Here is an 18,653-nt window from a genome sequence, read left to right on the forward strand (position 1 = left end):
TAAAATAATTAACATTACAATTTGCTCCTTTGTTAAGAGCTTTACAGTATATGAAAACCTAGAATAATGATTATATACTTGTTTTGGGGCAGGATGTATCTTGCTGTGTCTTGTCCGACACTCACTAGGTACCCCAGGCTGACCCCAAACTTAAGGTACAACTGCTTTAGCCTCCTAGGTCCTGGGACAATAGGAATAAGGAACCATACATGTCTGATGCTTACGTTACTTTGGTGTATATTCAGTACCTCTGAATAATTGTCGTTTCACAGCAATCTTTATGTTGTTAAATAGTTTTAAAATTGTTTGAGCATCACCTCTTATTAGGGTTTCAAAAAGAAAAGGGAAGCAAGGAGAAAAGATTTGGGAACTAGAAGGTGTAGTTTAGTGACAGGACATACCTTACCATTCTCAAGTTCCCAGACTCATTCCCAGTCAGGGCTTCAACATTATTGTGTTTTCTCCAGTATTTCCTAATGTGTTGCAGCTCTTTATTTTTACCACCACCCCCAACCCCTGGGTATTCCATGTATTATTTATCCAGTGTTCAGAAATAGTAGGTTTTTAAGTGATTTTTATTCAAATTTGTGAGAGCTTTTTTTCTAATTTGTGTGTGTGTGTGTGTGTGAGAGAGAGAGAGAGAGAGAGAGAGAGAGAGAGAGAGAGAGAGAATGAAAATGAAAGAGGTGAGTGTGCATGTGTGCATGCATGCGTTTTACCTGCATGTATGTATTGGAGCCCAGAAGAGGTTCTTGGAACTAGAATTACAGACCGTTAAAAGGTGCCATGGAACTCTGGGGATCAAGGCTAAGTCCTCTGCAAGAGCATTCTATGCTTTTAGCCACTGAGGCTCTGCCTTTTGTTTTTCTTCAGTTCTTTGACAAGAGGTCTCAAGCAGCCCAAGCTGTCCTTAAGACTTCTTATCCAGATGAGGATGAGCCTGAACAACAGAACATTCCTTTTTTTTTTATTAGGAGTAAATGTCTCACCAAATCTGGCTATATATGTTGAAGATTGAATAGATAGATTACGTTGTCTTAGTCCATAAACGCTTGTTTCTCCGAGTATTATCTTAACCTAAGAATCTGCCTGGTTTGCATTTGGTGACACAAATGCTCTGTGTTTGCAGGTGTGGACCGGACCCTGGGCACCTCATATGAACAGTGTGCACATGAACCAGCTTGGCTGATGAGGACAAACCTGTCAGCCTGCAGATTCCTTTCATTCAGAGGAAGTCACAAGTGGCCGAGAAACATTTTTATGCTCCCAAATCATTCTACTGATGTGCTTGACTGAAGTGTGTAGGCTTTTTGCAGAAGAACTTACTAACTGACCTATTTTCTGTGAACATTTGTGACAGCCAATTCTCCATTATCATCCGTTTTTACCTTAGTTAGCATTTTTTCTTATTTTTCTTCTTTCTTTCCCTCCTCTCCTTTGGACATGACTTTCTGTTGAAGCTGTTCTTTGGCTGGTTGGTTTTAGTACTGTAAACTGCTTCTGAGCAAACACGGAAATTTAGCAAAATTATGTAAACTTGATCCTGAAGTTTTAGAATGGCAAATAAATGTACAATTGTTTACATAACAGAAAAGGCTAAGCAGAAAGTAAATTTCAGTCTGTCAGTCTAGAGGCTCTACTTCATGTAGACTTAAACTCATGTGAGATATGTACTTCATACTCAGAAACCTGGATGTCTCCTTCATACATTAAACTATTAATAAGCACCACTTTTCTACTTGTATAATTTCAGCATAGGTGACCTGATGGGCATTATCAGTGGATGTCCCTACGTTAGCTCTGCAGCACCCAGCGTACTCCCTAGTGGGTTTGTTTGTAGCAAGGCAGATAGAAGAAATTTCTGGCTTTTCCATGTCTTTATTCAATTGGTCACACTTTTCAAACTCACGCACACATATCTCTTCAGTGTGGACTTTCTTTGCCACGATGACTCCGTAGTTAGACTCTCGTGCACAGTAGTATAAAGCCTTTCCTGTAGTGGCTGCTGCACTGATGTGAAGCATCTTCAGTGGCACCAGTGGTCTCTTCTAACCGGAAAACTTCAGACTTTTGAGCAACTTAAAAGCCACCACAGTTCTCAGTCAGCATATATTGTTTATTTTTAAAGATTTCAGCATATTTTATATTGGATACTATTGATTCTTATTAACATTGGCTCTTCCTGGTCAGCGAGAGTCAACATGCAGTTTTCCCGTTTCCAGCATCTATGTCTTAGTTTGAAAGGCTCCTTGCTCTCTGCTACTTGTTGGTAGAAGTGAAAAGGATGAACAGCTAACTTGGGCCAACTCAGAAAGGAGTGTTTGGGTTTGTTTTTAAAATGATTTATGGTCAATCCATGAATACACAGATTATAAATTAAAATCTCCATTTAACCTGTTTATATGTGATTCAGGGCCACACTAAATTACTCAGTGGGAATTATATATTCCATCCACTTGAAACAATAAACAATAATGTATACAAGAAGAGTATGTGTCCTGCCCTGTCTCCTATGGAAAAGTACTCACATGGTTGAAATATAAATGGTTTATATGTGAGAAATGCTGTCGTAGGACATGTCAAATACTATCAGTTTGGTTTTTAATTAGACAAACTTTTCACAGTAAAACCTGAATGAAAGCTTACGCACCCCCAGCTGAGGTTGATAATGTCATTCATTGGTTGTCGTAGTGTATGATGTGACATGATCCTGCAGTAACCGGAGTAGAGTTTACAGTAGTTCTCAAACCACCCAGCGTACCTCACATGCTGTGGATGCACATTTAGTTTCTATCTCTGCGTAGTACACCCAGATTAGGAGGAAGGTAGCCTATAAATACAGCCGTGAGCTTAAAAGAAAATTCAAAAGCACTTTACTCACACAAAATAACAAAACTGTGATGTTGACATTTTGTATTTAATTTTGCCACAGTTCTGTCTTCTTCCTTCTCACAATACTTTTCTGAGAGAACTAGTTATTTTCTGACTAAAATAATGGAGTTGGAGAGCAGACACTACTCGGAGTGCTATCACATGTGAGTAGTGTTCACATAATCTTAATGAGTGTCTTACTGATAAAGGAAGAAGGGTGGAAGTGGGGTGTTTTACTCATTTTAGAATGTGGAGCATGGAAATAGATTTGAGCCCTGTATCTCTGGGCTGAGAGAGGACAGTGCCACAGTTGTAGAAATTTGTACGAGAAACATTTTCAAATACATTTTTATACTTCAGATGTATTATAGAACATTTTATTTATTTAAACTATAAAAAAGTTCCCCTTCCCCCCCTACAGATTATCTCTGCCCACTACATAGTTTGCTTCCTTTTAAGAAGTGACTTAACAGATAGCTGTGCTGGCATATCCCTTAAAATCCCAGGGGCAGCCAGGGCTACAAAGAGAAACCCTGTCTCAAAAAAGAAAACAAGTGTGCCAGTGGTGGTGCATGTCTCTGAGCGAGGCAGGAGGGTCTCTGAGTTCAAGGACAGCCTGGTCTATAGAGTTCCAGGCCCAATAGGGCTACATAGTGAGACCCTCTCCTAACCCCCCCCCCAAGGGAAAAATACACCTAGATCTGACTTCAAGGGGTTATTTCTTATACTTTTTCATAAGTATAAGTAATTTGCCTCATACATATTTTCTTAAATCTTCCTCAGTTTGGAAATCTTATTTGGAAAAAGAGCCCTCTAAAATGACATAATCTATACTAAAATCTTGAGTATTGTGTTAATATTCTATAATAAAAAAGTTGAGGTTTAGGGTTTGAATGATTAGTAAAGTGCATGTCTAGTATATGTCAAGCTGGTTAATCCTAGCACATGCCTGTGGTGCTTATAATTCCAGCTGAGGTTGGCGTGTAACACTGGAGCTTCCTGCCTCTGCCTGCTAAGCACTGGATTCCACTGAACGGTGCTGCTTGCTTTCATCCCATCCTAAGACGAATGTAAGAACCATTTAGGACCATCTGTTGACATTGGTGTGGAGGGGGAGGCCTAAGACTGGTATGCATTCCTTGAGTTTGCTATGTAACTTAGGTTGACCTCAACTTGTAGCATTATTTAAAAAAAAAAAAAAACATATTAGACTGGAAATGGAATAGGTAGGCCAGGCTGGCCTCAAGCATACCTAGCTGTCTTTGAAAGAGTACCAAGTGCTCTTAACCTCTAAGCCATCTCTCCAGCCCCCTTAGTTGGCTCTCTTCAAAGAAATGAAAGGTTGAGAAGGAAAATTAGTTGTATAACAGTAAAGTTAAAAAAAGTTGACCGCAAATACTGAGAAATGTTATAAATATACGAAGTTAATTTGCCATGTTAGGATTGTTAACTTGCCTTAATAACATCATTTTACACTATAATGTGCAATTCAAAACATTCACAATGTTGAATGTGATGTATATTAGGGATAATATGATTCGTGATTTACGGCTACTTCCCCTGGCTTTCTCACATAGACAGCAAGTTCTGATTGGATATTTGGTCAGGGGTTAAGAGCACTTGTCCTCTTGCAGAGGATACTGAAGGATTTGATAACCAGCACCCAAATGGCTCACAACCATCTATAACTCCAGTTCCAGGGGATCTGATGCCCTCTTCCAACCTTCAAGGGCACCAGGTAGGCAAGTGGTGCAGTGCACATAAAATATATGTTAGATTCACATAAAATGCTAAAATTTTTTTAAACAATTGCAAAAAAAATACCTTGTTACAGTAAGTTTCAGAGGGTTATTGCAGGCAGTGGCCCCTTATAATTTTGGGTGTTTTGAAAAAGATCTCTAGTGAGACCCAGACTTGAATTCCAACCCTGCCTTTGCTTCTGGAACTAGGACATGGGGATTGCTCAGAGTACAAAGTCAGCCTGTATTATAGAGTAAGTTCTTGAGTAGCCTGTGCTACACTGAGGACCTATATCTCAAGGGGGCTTGGGGAAAGCATAAAGCTGTGCCTGATAACCTTAATCCAATCCTTAGAATTCTCTTTCCAGAAGGACAGGATTGGCATCTTCAAGTGGTCTCTGATCCCACATGGGTTTCCTCCTCAGGGTTAGAGATAGATTTACCAACACATGTACATTATTAATAACACTACACATGCTCATATGCAACATTATATAAGTATTAATAAGTTTAGTTCACATTCCAGTATATGGGTTTGATTTTTAATTGATTTGTTATCATTACTTTGACTTATATGAATACAGGTGCTTGGAGATATCAGAAGAGGTGGTCAGATACCTGTACTTGTAGAAAACATTGTGTTAAAATTTCAGTAATTGCTTGAAAATTTTGGTTTACACAATAGATTTATTAACAATGGGCTTATTTCTACAGAGTGAAAGTATTGTTTATGCTTACTATAATCAAGTACAAATTCACTTATTTTCCCAGTGTTGAGAATTGATTCTAGGGTCCCATGTGGTAAGTTGGAGCTTGCGGGAATTGTTATTTAATGAACTTCTCTGGCTTAAGGCCATTTTGGAAGGGCCAACTGGATATTACCAGTTCTGAGGAAGGAGGGTGGGGAGCACTACTAGTTTAAGTTGGCAAGAGATAGGTGAGTTTTAGAAAAGGGGGTTGTGGTATGGGAGCTGAAGGCAGGTTACCCAAGTTGCAGAAAATAAGTTACCCGATCGCTTTGGTAGCTGTCCACCGTTTGGCTTTATCTACTGGGAGAGGTTTCTATTTTTTTTTTTAATTTTTTTCCCTTTTTTTTGGGGGGGGGGGGTTCTAAACACTCAATTCACTTTGGCCTACCCTAGGTGTGGGCGCTTCGTTGTAAGAAAACTCCTTGTCCCAATTATTTGCAGTAGCCAGGAACATAAAAGTGAAAAACTCACTGTTTTTGCATGCCCTGTGCAGTCCATTTAACCAGAAAACAGTGCTCCCGCTGAAGTAAAATTGTGTTGATGGTAATTCACTTTGTAGAATGAATAATAGTATTTTTTCCTGCTTCTTATCATGATGGTGATTCCTTTCAATCTCACTAGGTAGCCCTGGCTCTCGAGTGCTGGGATTAAAGGCGTGAGTCACCACTCGGCATTCTACATTCTCCTATTTATAAAGGAATATAGAATGTTAACCAGGACAGATAGACAGTTAAGTCTTATTATAAGGTAGAACTGTGCCTAGGGTATAAAGGACGCAGACTAACGCTGAGCGAGCCAGAAACACTCATTGCTCTCAAAGTAGGTGTTTCAACTGTGCGTGGAGGAAGCGGAGCTACAAACTATTCGCGTCTTGGGCGGGAGCAGCCGGGTCACAAAAAGTGCTCAAGCCACAATTTCCTTGGTTAGAAACTGAAACTCAACAGCAAGGCAGTTTGCTTGCCCCGCCTACCCCCTGCAGTTCCGGTTCCTGCTCTGAGCTCCACCCCAGTAAGGAAAGGAGTCTTCAGAACCGCAAGCTGCTTTGTGCCGCGTGGGAAAGGCGGGGCCTACGTCATCTCTAGCGCGACGCTGGACTTCATCGCTTTGGCTGAGTAGGTAAGGCGGGGCCTCAGACTGGCGCATGCGCTCAGCCTCCTGATGGCCAAGGTCTAGGTGTCTTCCTCGCTGACCTGCCGCCCGTCGTGTCTAGCCATGCTATGCGGATCGTGTGCCGGGTTGCTCCGGTCGCTGCGCACCTTGCAGCTCCGGGCACCGGGATCACTGCCCGCCTGGAGCAGCGCGCGGCTCCCAACCCTTCCGGTATGGGCGGCCGCGTCGGTTTCGGCGGCCTCTCCGGGTGGCTGGTATGAGGCCCTGGCAGCGTCGGCGCCCGTGCATGCGGCGGAGGAAATGCTGCTGAGCGCGCAGGAGACCACAGGCCTCCCTTGGTGGGGTAACATCTTACTCAGCACCGTTGTCCTGCGTGGTGCTGTCACTCTGCCCCTGGCCGCCTATCAACATTACATCCTTGCTAAGGTGAGGAGTGATGGTCCCGTGCTGCCTGTCTGCTTGTGTTAACCATCGAGGCTGCGTCTTTGCTAAAATAATTTAGTTAGCATTTTATGTTCAATGATGGTTGCTGACCCGACCTACCAAGTCTTTATTCGAAATACAAGTGCTTCCCAAACTTTTGGTTGAGACCAGTATGCAGAAGAAATGGCATGGATGAGCCTGTAACACTGGGGACGTAAACGTTTAACGGTGTGCCTGCAGCATTGTTTGTCACTTTTTTTTTTTTAACTGCTCTTTATTAGTAGGAGGGTATCACTAAGTTAGCAGTTTCCAAACTTAGATTCTTAACCGTGGGCCTACCACCTACTACCCTTATCTGACGAGTTAGCCTTTTAGGAACTCTTTTCAATGGATTTGGTATAGCATTACCCTCCGGGCTGCTCCGGAGGTGAGATTAAGTCATGGGTTTAAGTACTTTGAGTGACAGAGGATTGCCAGGAAGCAGTCACAGTGAGGTGTTAACATGGAATGCTGTTTTCTCTGTAGTGGGGAATCTAATGATGGAATAGTAAAATCCAAGATGCAGCTTTTATTTACTCCTCAAAATCCTATGGAGGAGGTGCTGTTAGGTTTAGTACATACTGGGAATCAGAGGTTATGCACAGCCAGAATTAGGCACCCATGACCAAGAAGTTGCAGTTGGTTAAACTCAGTGTGGTTACCAAGATCACGTAGATAGGTGTACAACAGGAATTTAGATTTGGGGCTAAAGATATTTTAAGCAAGCTAATTATTAGATATTAAATGTTTCTGATTACAAATGTGATGAGTAAATGACATTTGCACATAGTCTAAAGAACAGAGAAAGAATAGAATTGTGAGTTTGATTGTCCTGACCAAATGCTGAGTGGAGGAAGAAGGATTATATGGTTTATAGGTTACATAGTCCATCATGGCGGGGCTGCTGAGCAGGAGCAGAAGCAGAAACCTTGGAGGAACGCTGCTTACTGGCTTTCTATTCAGCACAAGCTCGTATGCCTGGGGTGGTGGTGCACAGTGGCCTGGGTTCTGTCATGTCAATCAGCAATCAAAAAATAAAGGCCCCGTGGGCGGATCTGAGGGCGGACTTGGAGGACTAGGAGGTCCTTTCTCCTGGATGTGCCAAGTTGACGACTGAAGGTAACTATAGTGGTTATCAGTAGAGATCCTTTATGTGTTCATCAAACAACTTTTTCCTTTAGTTAGGTGGAAAACTTGCAACCAGAAATAAAAGACATCGCCAAGCGCCTTAACCAAGAAGTTGCAGTCTGTGCACGTCAGTTTGGTTGGTCCAAGAGAGTGGCCAGGTATGCAGCTTTTGTGACAGCAGTCAGGAAAAAGTTCGTGTGTGTGTGTGTATGTGTGTGTGTGTGTGTGTGTGTGTGTGTGTGTGTATGTACACATACACAAAAATACATACCTATATGTATATATAGTGTAAATACAGGGTTAGGTGTTCTTTTGATTGGCTTATTTATATTAATCACTATGCAGCATGGTTGTTCATGCATTGGAATGGAATTGAAGAAACAGGCGTCATCCCAACTCCTGTAGAGCTGAGTGGTCCTCCCACCTCAGCTTCTCAGCTCTGATATTACAGGTGCAAACCAATGTACCTGGCTCTATATGTCTAATGTGACAGGCTTGTGTGTGTAACAGGATTCCCTTTAGGGAACTGTACCCTGGAATGACTTTGAACTCCTGGTCTGCCTACCCCCATCTCCCACGTGCTTAGATTACACATAGGTGATACCACACCTGGCCTCGGTTCTGGGGAGCCACTGAAAAGAGAGCCATGGCCAGATAAAGTCAGTGAACTAAACACCGTATTAAGATTTGAGGTAAGTCAAGGGAGCTGGGCAAGTGAGTAGTTGTCAATTGCTGTGTGGTCCTGCCCTGTCCTGTCCCGTGTTCATGGGTCAGCCGTCCCCCCACCCCCTTTTTAAAATTGTCTTTGGTGTGAAATGGTTTGACTGTGTAGTTCAGGCTAGCCTTGCACTTCCTTCCTTCCAAATGTCATCTCTACAGTAATGCGCCACGGCGCCTGGCAATCTATCTACTGTGAGCTTTGTCGCCTTTATTGGTGCTCATAAACACTTGACATTGCCCTGAAGAGCTGGATCAGTAGTTAGGGGCGGGCACTGCTTTTGTTTGTTTATTTGTCCTCTGTTGTTTTCTTCTGAGACAGGGTTTCTCTGTGTAGCCCTGGCTGTTTGGAAACTCACTTTGTAGATCAGGCTGGCCTTGAATTCAGAGATTCGCCTGCCTTTGCCTTCTGAGTGTTGGGATTAAAAGCATTGGTCTCCATGTCTGGGCTAAAGAATACTTATTGCTCTTCCAGAGGACCCAGGCTTGATTCTCAGCACTCACATGGTAGCTCATGTCTGTCTGTAGCTTCAGTCCTAGAAGTACCCAGTACCCCCTTCTGACCTCTGAGGGCACCAGGCGCTCATGTGGTGCAATTAAATACATGTATGCAAACCATGTGTGCACATAAAACTTGACATGTAGGGAAACAGTGTAGTCAGACAGTTGAATCAACACATGAATCTCGAGCTCCCCCAGGCCATCCAGGCTACAGACTGAGACCTTGTCTCAGAGAAGGAAGTAGAAAGTATATGTGTTAGTGCGTGAAACATAAAGCCTTATTTATCATATTGTACTGGCTAGTTTTGTGTGTCAACTTGACACAAGCTGGAGTTATCACAGAGAAAGGAGCCTCCCTTGAGGAAATGCCTCCATGATACCCTGCTGTAAGGCATTTTCTCAATTAGTGATCAAGATAGGAAGACCCAGCCCATTGTGAGTGATGCCGTCCCTGGGCTGGTGGTCTTAGATTCTATAAGAGAGCAAGCTGAGCAAGCCAGGGGAAGCAAGCCAGTAAGAAACATCCCTCCATGGCCTCTGCATCAGCTCCTGCTTCCTGACCTGCTTGAGTTCCAGTCCTGACTTCTTTTGGTGATGAACAGCAATGTGGAAGTGTAAGCTGAATAAACCCTTTCCTCCCCAACTTACTTCTTGGTCCTGATGTTTGTGCAGGAATAGAAACCCTGACTGAGACACACACAGAAGCTGAAGCCTAGAGTTCTGGTATTTTTATAAAGAGAAAGCTGAGAGCAACAGCAGTGGCCCAGGAACAGCAAGTAGTCAGTCATCTGCTTGGGCTATAGATGCTTGGCAAGGTGACATTTATGGCACCTTGCCTGTGCTACACTGGTCCATTTTGTTGGATGACCTAAAAGTTTCAAGGACCAGAAATGTGCAGGTGTGTGTAGAGAAATAAAGTACAGATAAAAGGAAAAGAATAGAAGGGCCTAGAACGTGTGTGTACTGACTTAGTCCAGCATATTACAAGTTGATTAAACTCAATACGTCAAGTAAAGGCTACCGTGCACTAAATGTGTGTGATAAGAGATTGAAGGTCAGTGCTGTGACTTGGAGGCTGCCTGCTCTGGGCTAGTGCTACACTCCCTGCCTCAAAAAAACTCAATAATCGTCCCTCAAGACTGTGACCCAGAAAGTAAGACAAAAAGCAACCGTTGGGTGTGGTAGCACATAGTCCTGGTGGTAGGAAGATGGGAGGGCGTCAAATCAAAGTTCAAGGTCATCTTGACCTGTCTGAGGCAAAATTTAAAAAACAACTACTGAAGTAATTGGTCTGGGTGTTTTAATTTGCTGCATTTGGGCAGCAGAGGCAGGCAGATCTCTGAATTCAGGGCCAGCTTGGTGCATGGTGAGTGCCAGGTAGTCAGGACTACACAGTGAGACTCTGCCTTTCAAAAGCAAAAGAATCTGAAATGGTGAACAGGTTAACATACCCCTTGTTGGATAGTTGATAGAATAAAATGGAGGCCATTTTGACAATCTCAGAGTACACACTGCAGGAACCAACAGCTTCGTTAGGAAGTCAGGTAATGGTATTTGCCCATACTACAGAGTTAAGTAAAATATGCTTTCAGCTGAATTATCTGTGTTAAAATTGTGTTACATATTGTTGGTCTTGAAATCCCAATCTGACAGGAGGTCACTAGGTAGCTCAGGTGTCTCAGTTAGGGTTTTACTGCTGTGAACAGACACCACGACCAAGGCAGCTCCTATAAAGGACAGCATTTAATTGTGGCCAGCTTACAGGTTCAGAGGTTCAGTCCATTATCAAGGTGGGAGCATGGCAGCTTCTAGGCAGGCATGGTGCAGGAGGAGCTGAGAGTTCTACATCTTCATCTGAAGGCTGCTAGCAGAATATTGGCTTCCAGGTAGCTAGGATGAGGGTCTTAAAGCCCTGACCCACAGTGACACACCTACTCCAACATGGCCACACCTTCTAATCCTGACACTCCCTGGGCCTAGCATATACAAACCCTCACACCTTACTAAACTGGCTATGTAGCTAGAGCCTGGCTTCAAGCAGTTAAAGACTGTGATAAATAAAATGATTGTTAAAACCTTATTGGCTAGAGATCATTACAGACTAAAGCTGTAGTCTGACAGTGTCAGTAAAAGGCTGTGTGCCTTCTGCTTAGTGGCTGTCCCCTACTGGTTACCATAGTTTAAACCTCTGTTCAACCCTTCAGCCATCACCACACACAGGGTGTGTTGTACTGTCGGGTGAAGCTTCTGCTAGCAGTCGGGTGTCACTCTCTTTCTCCCCTCCCCGTAGACTCACTTACCTGAAGAACATTCGCAGACTTGTGTCGGAGCTGTACGTTCGTGACAACTGCCATCCTTTCAAAGCCACGGTCCTAGTCTGGGTTCAGCTTCCAATGTGGGTCTTCATATCCGTCGCCCTCCGGAACCTTAGCACAGGGGCCACACATTCAGACGGTAACTATAGAAATCCTCTTCTCTCAAATTCTTCAATGTGGCATCCTAGTAGAAAAACAATCCTAGTTTTTGTAACTACCATTAATTGTCTTCCTTTTATCACAGAATTCAGAGGCTTAAGTGTAAACGGTCTGTGTTGAGAACAAAAACTTGAGAAAATGAAACAAAACAAAAAAAAACTATTAACTATAAATAGCTTGAATAAAAAGAACGCAGATGTTTGAGTGAGGCACTCTGGGGTTGTTAGGTTTGTGTGTTCCTGACTTCTTTCAGCTGTTCTGAGGAATCCTGTGTAGTTTTGTGTATCAACTGTTTCAGCAGGCATTTCTGTTCAGGACCAGTTAGCTGCCGGCGGGACCCTGTGGTTTCCTGACCTCACTGCAGTGGATTCCACCTGGATTCTGCCTGTCTCTGTTGGTGTTGTCAACTTACTGATAGTGGAGGTCAGTGGCTTACATCGGGGGTTGCTGGCCTCTTAAGGCTCTGCTGCTACTATTCTGACATCACACATTCCTGTGTGCTCTGTTGGTGGACGTAGCTGTGAATTCTGATGTCATATCAGCTCTTGACAAGGGCCAGTTCTTTTATGTCCTCGGGTGTCAGGATCCTTATTGTTACAGTAAGAGCACTACTCCAAGCACAGCTGCTCACCGCTAACCCTAACAGGCAGGACACAGACAGGAGGAGCCCAAACTCACAGACCGCATGACAAGACCATGTCAGAGAACCACGAAGAACGAACAAGAATAGTTACTTAAAGCCGGGTGCGCTGGTTACTCTCCCTCAGTCCCAGTGTGCTCAGGAGACAGGCAGGCAGTCCCAAAAGCTCAGGGCTACCCTCATGTACACAGATAGTTTCAGGACAACCAGGATTACAAGGAGAAAACCAGTCTCCAAAAAAGAAAAGAAAAGAAGAAAAAGAATTGAAATGCCTAGTCAGTTTGGTTTTAATTCCACAGTCAAATTGTGGGGTTTTTGTGTGTGTGTGTATATATGTGTGTGTATTATGTAAATCTATTGGTAGGGAACCATAAGTAACTGACTGCCATTCTCTTAATAAATGACTTAGGAGAAACACATACTTGGAAAATACAGGATTTTTCAGTTGACTCTTCTGTTTCTCGAAGTGATTGACTCAACAGTACACAGAAAACATGCTTGTAATTTTATAAAGAATTCAGACTTTGAAAATACTCGGGGATGGGGATTTAGCTCAGTGGTAGAGCGCTTGCCTAGGAAGCGCAAGGCCCTGGGTTCGGTCCCCAGCTCCGGAAAAAAAAAAAAAAGAAAATACTCACAAACCTCATGTCAAATGAGCACTGTCTGGGAATTGTAATATTCTCCTTCTGTGTGGCAGACATTTTGTTTAGCGCCATGGAGCCAGGAATGTAGTTCGTTTGATGGAATGTTTGTATAGCATTCATGAAGCTCAGGGATCGATCTATCTCATTAGCAAATACACTGGGTATAGTGATACATGGCTGTAAGAGCAGTCAGAAATTCATGGTCATTTTCAACTGTTCATGCTACCCTAGTCAGGGACCAGCCTCAGCTGGGAGAGGTGGTCTTGAGGAAGGGGAGTTTGAGAGCCAGGAAGAAACAACTTGAAGTCAATCCTGGGTACAAGAGGACAGTTCTGTACTCTGCTCCAGATGGCTCCCTAGACAGCTCTGCTGTCTTTCATTTATGTATCAGTTCAGTCGTTTACCCAGATTCCCCTCTGACCATCCCATAGATCTGCGTTTTATGACCTGATTCTTAGAAGACAGCAAGTACACTTTTTTTTTTTTTTTTTTGGTTCTTTTTTTCGGAGCTGGGGACCGAACCCAGGGCCTTGCGCTTCCTAGGCAAGCGCTCTACCACTGAGCTAAATCCCCAACCCCGCAAGTACACTTTTTTAAACATGGCAAATGAGTTCAGAGATCTGTCTGCCTTTGCAAGCACAGACAATAAGCTGGCTGGGTGGGATCTTGCCCTGCCATCACCACTCTGCTTATCTCGTGCCTTAATCTCTTTCTGACAAGCTGGTTCTCATGTAATTCATATTGCATCCTTATGTTTTTCATAGCTGAGAAATCCTGTTTATATATTTTTGAACTTGTGTTTTCAGAGTTCTTTCCCACACAGCCTTAAGGGCTGTCCTGAAGACCTCAGCATCACAAAGACACACTCTCACTTCCTAGAGTCATGCTGTTCTTTATTATCTTGGTGTCATTAGTCTTAACAGGGAGAGCATTCCCAGAAGGAAGAACATGAAAAATATGTGCATTATTAAACAAACAAGCCTCGCGCCTAGCAACCATCAGTACTCATGGAGGCCCATGCCCTGCTAGCTCTCCACCAGGGCAGGAACTGTGTCTTGCTTTCCCTTCCGAATGGCCATGCAGGACTCAGCCCCCTGAGGATATGTGTATCCCTGTTGAAAAAACAAAAGATGGGGCTAGAGAAATAGCTTGGTAGTGAACCCTTGCTGCCCTTGCACAGGTCATGGGTTCAATTCCCTGCACCCCCATGGCTGCTCACAACAGGTTTTACCTTCTGTTCGAACACCTTGCTGGTATAAAGTAGAGAAACATACTGGAAAATACAGGCTTTGTCAGTTGCATGTTCCATTACCCACAGTCCTTGGCACCAGTCACACAGGCAGTGCGTAGTGTGTAGGGAAAACACTTATACACGTTTCGGTTGCTGTTTGTTTCTAAGAAAAGGCATCTGAAGTCATCAGTGAACTTTTGTTATGGAAAGACATCGGGTGCAGTATAAATATTCTTCCTTAAGCACACTTGGAGTGGCTCTGGTGTGTGTTCAGTGACGGGTAGGTAGGTGGGCGGCAGTGATGAACAGAGACTGAAATGAATTAGTCAGTGCTGACACAAAGCTCTAACTTAGCAGTGCTGAACAGTTGACACGAATTACCTAATCCAAACTAACCCTGTGAGAATTATACTGTGGTTATTTCAATTTAAGGGAGGGAATGCGGTGCACAAGTTAAAACTTGTGTACGATTATGAATCTCAGGGAATATAGAGCTGCCAGATGTGGACACACCTGTCTATAATCTCATCCTTAGAAATTGAGCCAAGAGAATCCCTCCATAGTGACAGGCTCTCCTGAAATCAACACGGCAGCATCAGGCTGCCTCTGCAGTCACAGACCCCTGCTTCACAGGCGCTGAGGCTTAAGTCTGGTTCCCAGCCTTGGAGACAGACAGTTCGTTAGGCAAGTTCATCGGTGTTGAAATTATTGCCTTCAAGTGCTGTGCCGTTGAACCACACACAGTGCCAGCTCTTAAAGGTACTGACAGAGGTTGGTCGCAAATCAGCTTTTAACAAAGTATGGTGGTACAACCTGTGATCCCAGTAGATGCAATGTTTGAGGCTATCCTAATCTGCTGAGTGAGTTCTAGGCTAGTCAGGGCTACACAGTGAAACCCTATCAGAGAACACTAGTCTGTCTCACAAATCCATAAGCCAATTTACCAGTGCTAGGATTATAGGAGCACCTTAAAGCCTAGGCCTCAGTGTGTATTTTAAAATTTGTCTGATTTAATGTATATTTTAGTAATCATGGTGAGTGTGTTCTATTTCAGATTTTTGCTCTTCAAAAAATCGGGAAGTCACGTTTTCAAATGTATGTTACGAATTTTGTTCGAGCCGTCTCGGTGTTGATGGTCCCAGTGGCTGCCACAGTACCCTCGGTGAGTAGCATAGCATGGCATGGGGCCAGGAGCAGCTTCCACAGCCTGCCATCCTGCCCTTGCTCTTGAGAAGGATTGTGTCTCCAACTGACACTGAGCACTGCTGGACTGACCACCTTCCCCGTGGATGTGTCCCGCTCTCCTGTCACTCCCTGCTGTCCTGCCTCTGTTTTAGTCTGACAGAACGCCTCCATAGTCAGGTGGTTACCCACCTCCTAGGTAATGCATGGAGCAACCTCCATGAAGACTGCTCCACAGACTGTGGCACTTAAGAGCAGACTGTCAAAGTCTGGGTGAAGTCATGAGGACTGCTTAACCTTGTGCATTGCTGCGCTTTTGTTCCCTTGTCTCTGTTGAGACCAAACAAGTATTTGAAAGAAATAGAAGAACAATTGATTGTTGTTACAATTACTTTGGTCTGTTACTAGTTTCCACAGATTCTTCAGAAGCTGTCAGAAGCCGTGTCAGGGTCCCTTTTATCTGTACTCCACCAACATGAAGCGGGTAATTGAATTCAGTTGCTGGCAGTTAAGGTTAGACAGCAGGTGGAAGTGGATCCACAGCCGTGTGGACCCGTGTGTAAAACTGCAGATTACGGTGGTGCTTACGTGGGTGTCTGGCACCTGTGCAGAATAAGCTTCCACGGAGTTGGAGCAGACCTCACACTGTGAGCATGAAAGGGTGGGTAGCACAGTATTCTCTCATCAGGGAGTGTTGCTTTATGATTCTGTGCACCCCAGAGTAGTGGCAGGAGAAAACCCCGATGAAGCAAGAGCAGGGCATGCCAGGGTCGGGCTCAGAGTTTACAACAGATGTGAAACCGTGTCGTACGCACCCATCCTCTGGCCCGGGGGTTGGCGGGGTCCAGAGTGGTCCAGTGCAGAGATGGTATAGCAGCTCCACAAAGACAGCAAGAAGCCTGCTGCTTCTTTCCGCTCCGTCACACAGTGCCTCTGACACCTCCCCTCAGGCCACAGTGGTCATGGTGGCTGCTAGAGCAAGTTACATTGCGGCTGGCGGGGTGCTTCAGGTACACATGGCCCTTCTGAGGAGCGTTGGTAGATGTCACTGAGGAAGTGTCCTCATGTCTTGTTTGGTCACATCTAATTTAAGAGCCTAGAAAGTGAGTATAGTGGTTTTTTGGATGTCATACACCCAGCAAAATTAGGATTTTGTTTCTTAGCAACAGAAGGAATTATGTGGTTAGCAGCCTATAGTGTTCCATCTGGATGCCTTGAGAAACGCGGTGGGCAAAACGTTTGGCAATTCTGTGTGAGCTAAAGGTGGTGCGTGGCCATTGTCCCAGCTACTCAGAAAATGGCAGGGAGGGCACATGTGTGGATGTCACAGATCAGGCTCCTGAGTCTGTTCTCTCCTTCCACCAGTAGAGGTCTAGGAATCGCCTCCTCATCATCTGGGTTGGTCACCTTGCCATTCGTAGGCGCTCGTTTTAATGTGCCTTGCATGTTACCTCATTTTCCCTCAGTGGCACAGCGAGGCAGGTCCTGTTAGTCTCCCACTTGAGTAAAGAGGAGCCTAAGCTTGGGAGGGAAGTTAAACCACTGACTGCTCCTGAGGCGGCTCCCTTTTCCAGCTGGCTCAGATACTGATCGATGGATCGTAACTGCAGTGCTAGCCTGCCCTTGGGGTCTCCCTCCCTGTGGGTGGTGTATTGTGCTTACCGTTCTGTACAGATGCTCTCAGAACGGGGACAGCCGCTGTCCCGCTTCACAGGTAGGAAACTGAAGCACAGGAAATGAGTAACACAAAGCCAAAGGATGCATGGAGAACAGGACTCAGACATGGAGAGCTTCATCCAGACCTGACTGCCTTCTGATGCTCAAGCAAAGCTTGAAACACACATGTGTTTACAAAACCCATGTATGTGTTGGAAGCACATATGTGCATAAAAAGGCTTCAGGCTTAGTCTGAAGTGCCAGCCTGGGTTGTATCACAAAAGAAAGTTGATGATAACTCTGTCTTGAAGAACTAAAAAAAAATGCATCCTGATAACACAGAGAAACTAGTTACTGGGGAATCATGGGAGGCCAATGCATACTAGGGAAAGTGAGGTCCAGTCAGATTGCCAAGGGACGTGGCCTCGCCCCCAGGCTACCCCCATCCACCTGCTTTCCTGCTTCTGTGTGCTCAGCCCTCTTATCTGGTGGAGTCCTCATGCTGTCAAGATGCCGGGGTTTCGACTGACTGCAAACCTCGACCACACAGGAACCGGTGCTGACCATGTGCTCTCTCTAGGCGCTTGTTCTCTACTGGCTGTGCTCCAGCCTCATGGGCCTCTCTCAGAACCTTCTGCTGCGCTCCCCTGGCTTCCGACAGCTGTGCCGGATACCACCAAGCAGGTCAGACTCGGAGACCCCGTACAGAGACCTCTCTGCTGCCTTTTGCGCCAAGTTCCTTTCAAGAAAACGATGAGTTCGCTCCCAGTTCCGTGAAAAAATTACAGATGTCACTGTCAGCTTCATGCACTGAATTTTGAAGCTTTTATTTAAATATCATGAAGCACAGTGGGAAAGATGTAATTTGGATGTATTTGACATTTAGTATTAAAAACTAAATGTTCAGTTGTAAGAGTGTAAAAATAAGACAGGATGCCTGGCCTTGTTCATAAAAATCATAGTTTTGCTGAGAACAGGATTAGATCCTGTGTAATCTCTGTGCCCAACTGTCCACAAATAAAGGTTTATAAATTAAAGTCTCTGGAAAGATAATGTCTTTTTAAGAAAAAGATTTCGTTTTACATGAATTATGTGTGTTGTTGTGGAGTATGTGCATCTGTGTGCAAGTGTGCTGGGATCCAAACTCAGATCCCTAGGAAAGCAGTGTGTACTCACCACTGAGCCATCTCACAAGCCCTCCAGTGAGGTAACTCAGCCACTGAGCCCTTTAGCCATCTCCCCAGCCCAAGAGAGATAATTCTTATTATTTGGATTGCAGGGTAGTTGTAGGTCTGTTTGCAGCCTGTGTAGTTCCTTCATAATTGACAAGTTAGAGAAAAGTAATCTAGTGGGGGACCGAGGCGGCTTAGTGGTTAAGAGCACTTGCTGCTCTCACAGAGGACCCACACATCAGCTGTCACCTGAAACGAGTATGGAAGGCTTGAGCGCTCTCTGGATTAATCGGGAAAAGTTCACGGGTGATGTAAACTGTAGCTTCAGCTCTTTGTGGCATTCAGAAAGGTGACAGTTGTGGTTGTGGCATTCAGGA

At 44.4% G+C, this 18,653-nt stretch overlaps 2 protein-coding genes across 13 annotated transcripts in view; both read left to right on the top strand.

Moving 5' to 3' along the window:
• The window catches only part of Ankrd17 (ankyrin repeat domain 17), a 136,933-nt gene extending 134,446 nt beyond the window's left edge, over positions 1-2,487 (top strand). For all 9 annotated transcript variants that reach the window (NM_001401338.1, NM_001401339.1, XM_087582439.1 and 6 more), the window contains 1 exon segment: positions 1,130-2,487. In NM_001401338.1, coding sequence (NP_001388267.1) covers positions 1,130-1,189 — 60 coding nt within the window. In that variant the 3' untranslated portion in view covers positions 1,190-2,487.
• Positions 2,488-6,504: 4,017 nt separating this feature from the next.
• Positions 6,505-18,141, top strand: Cox18 (cytochrome c oxidase assembly factor COX18). 4 transcript variants are annotated; one of them, XR_015636514.1, is made up of 6 exons: positions 6,505-6,895; positions 8,117-8,217; positions 11,568-11,731; positions 12,067-12,174; positions 15,321-15,428; positions 17,685-18,141. XR_015636514.1 is itself a non-coding variant. In NM_001437046.1 (6 exon segments), coding segments are annotated over 6 exon segments (999 nt in total). In that variant the 5' UTR covers positions 6,505-6,571; the 3' UTR covers positions 17,862-18,141.
• The last annotated feature ends 512 nt before the right edge of the window (positions 18,142-18,653 follow it).

Source organism: Rattus norvegicus, chromosome 14 (genome assembly GCF_021556685.1).
Source record: "Rattus norvegicus strain SHRSP/BbbUtx chromosome 14, alternate assembly SHRSP_T2T, whole genome shotgun sequence".
Taxonomy (NCBI): Eukaryota; Metazoa; Chordata; class Mammalia; order Rodentia; family Muridae; genus Rattus; species Rattus norvegicus.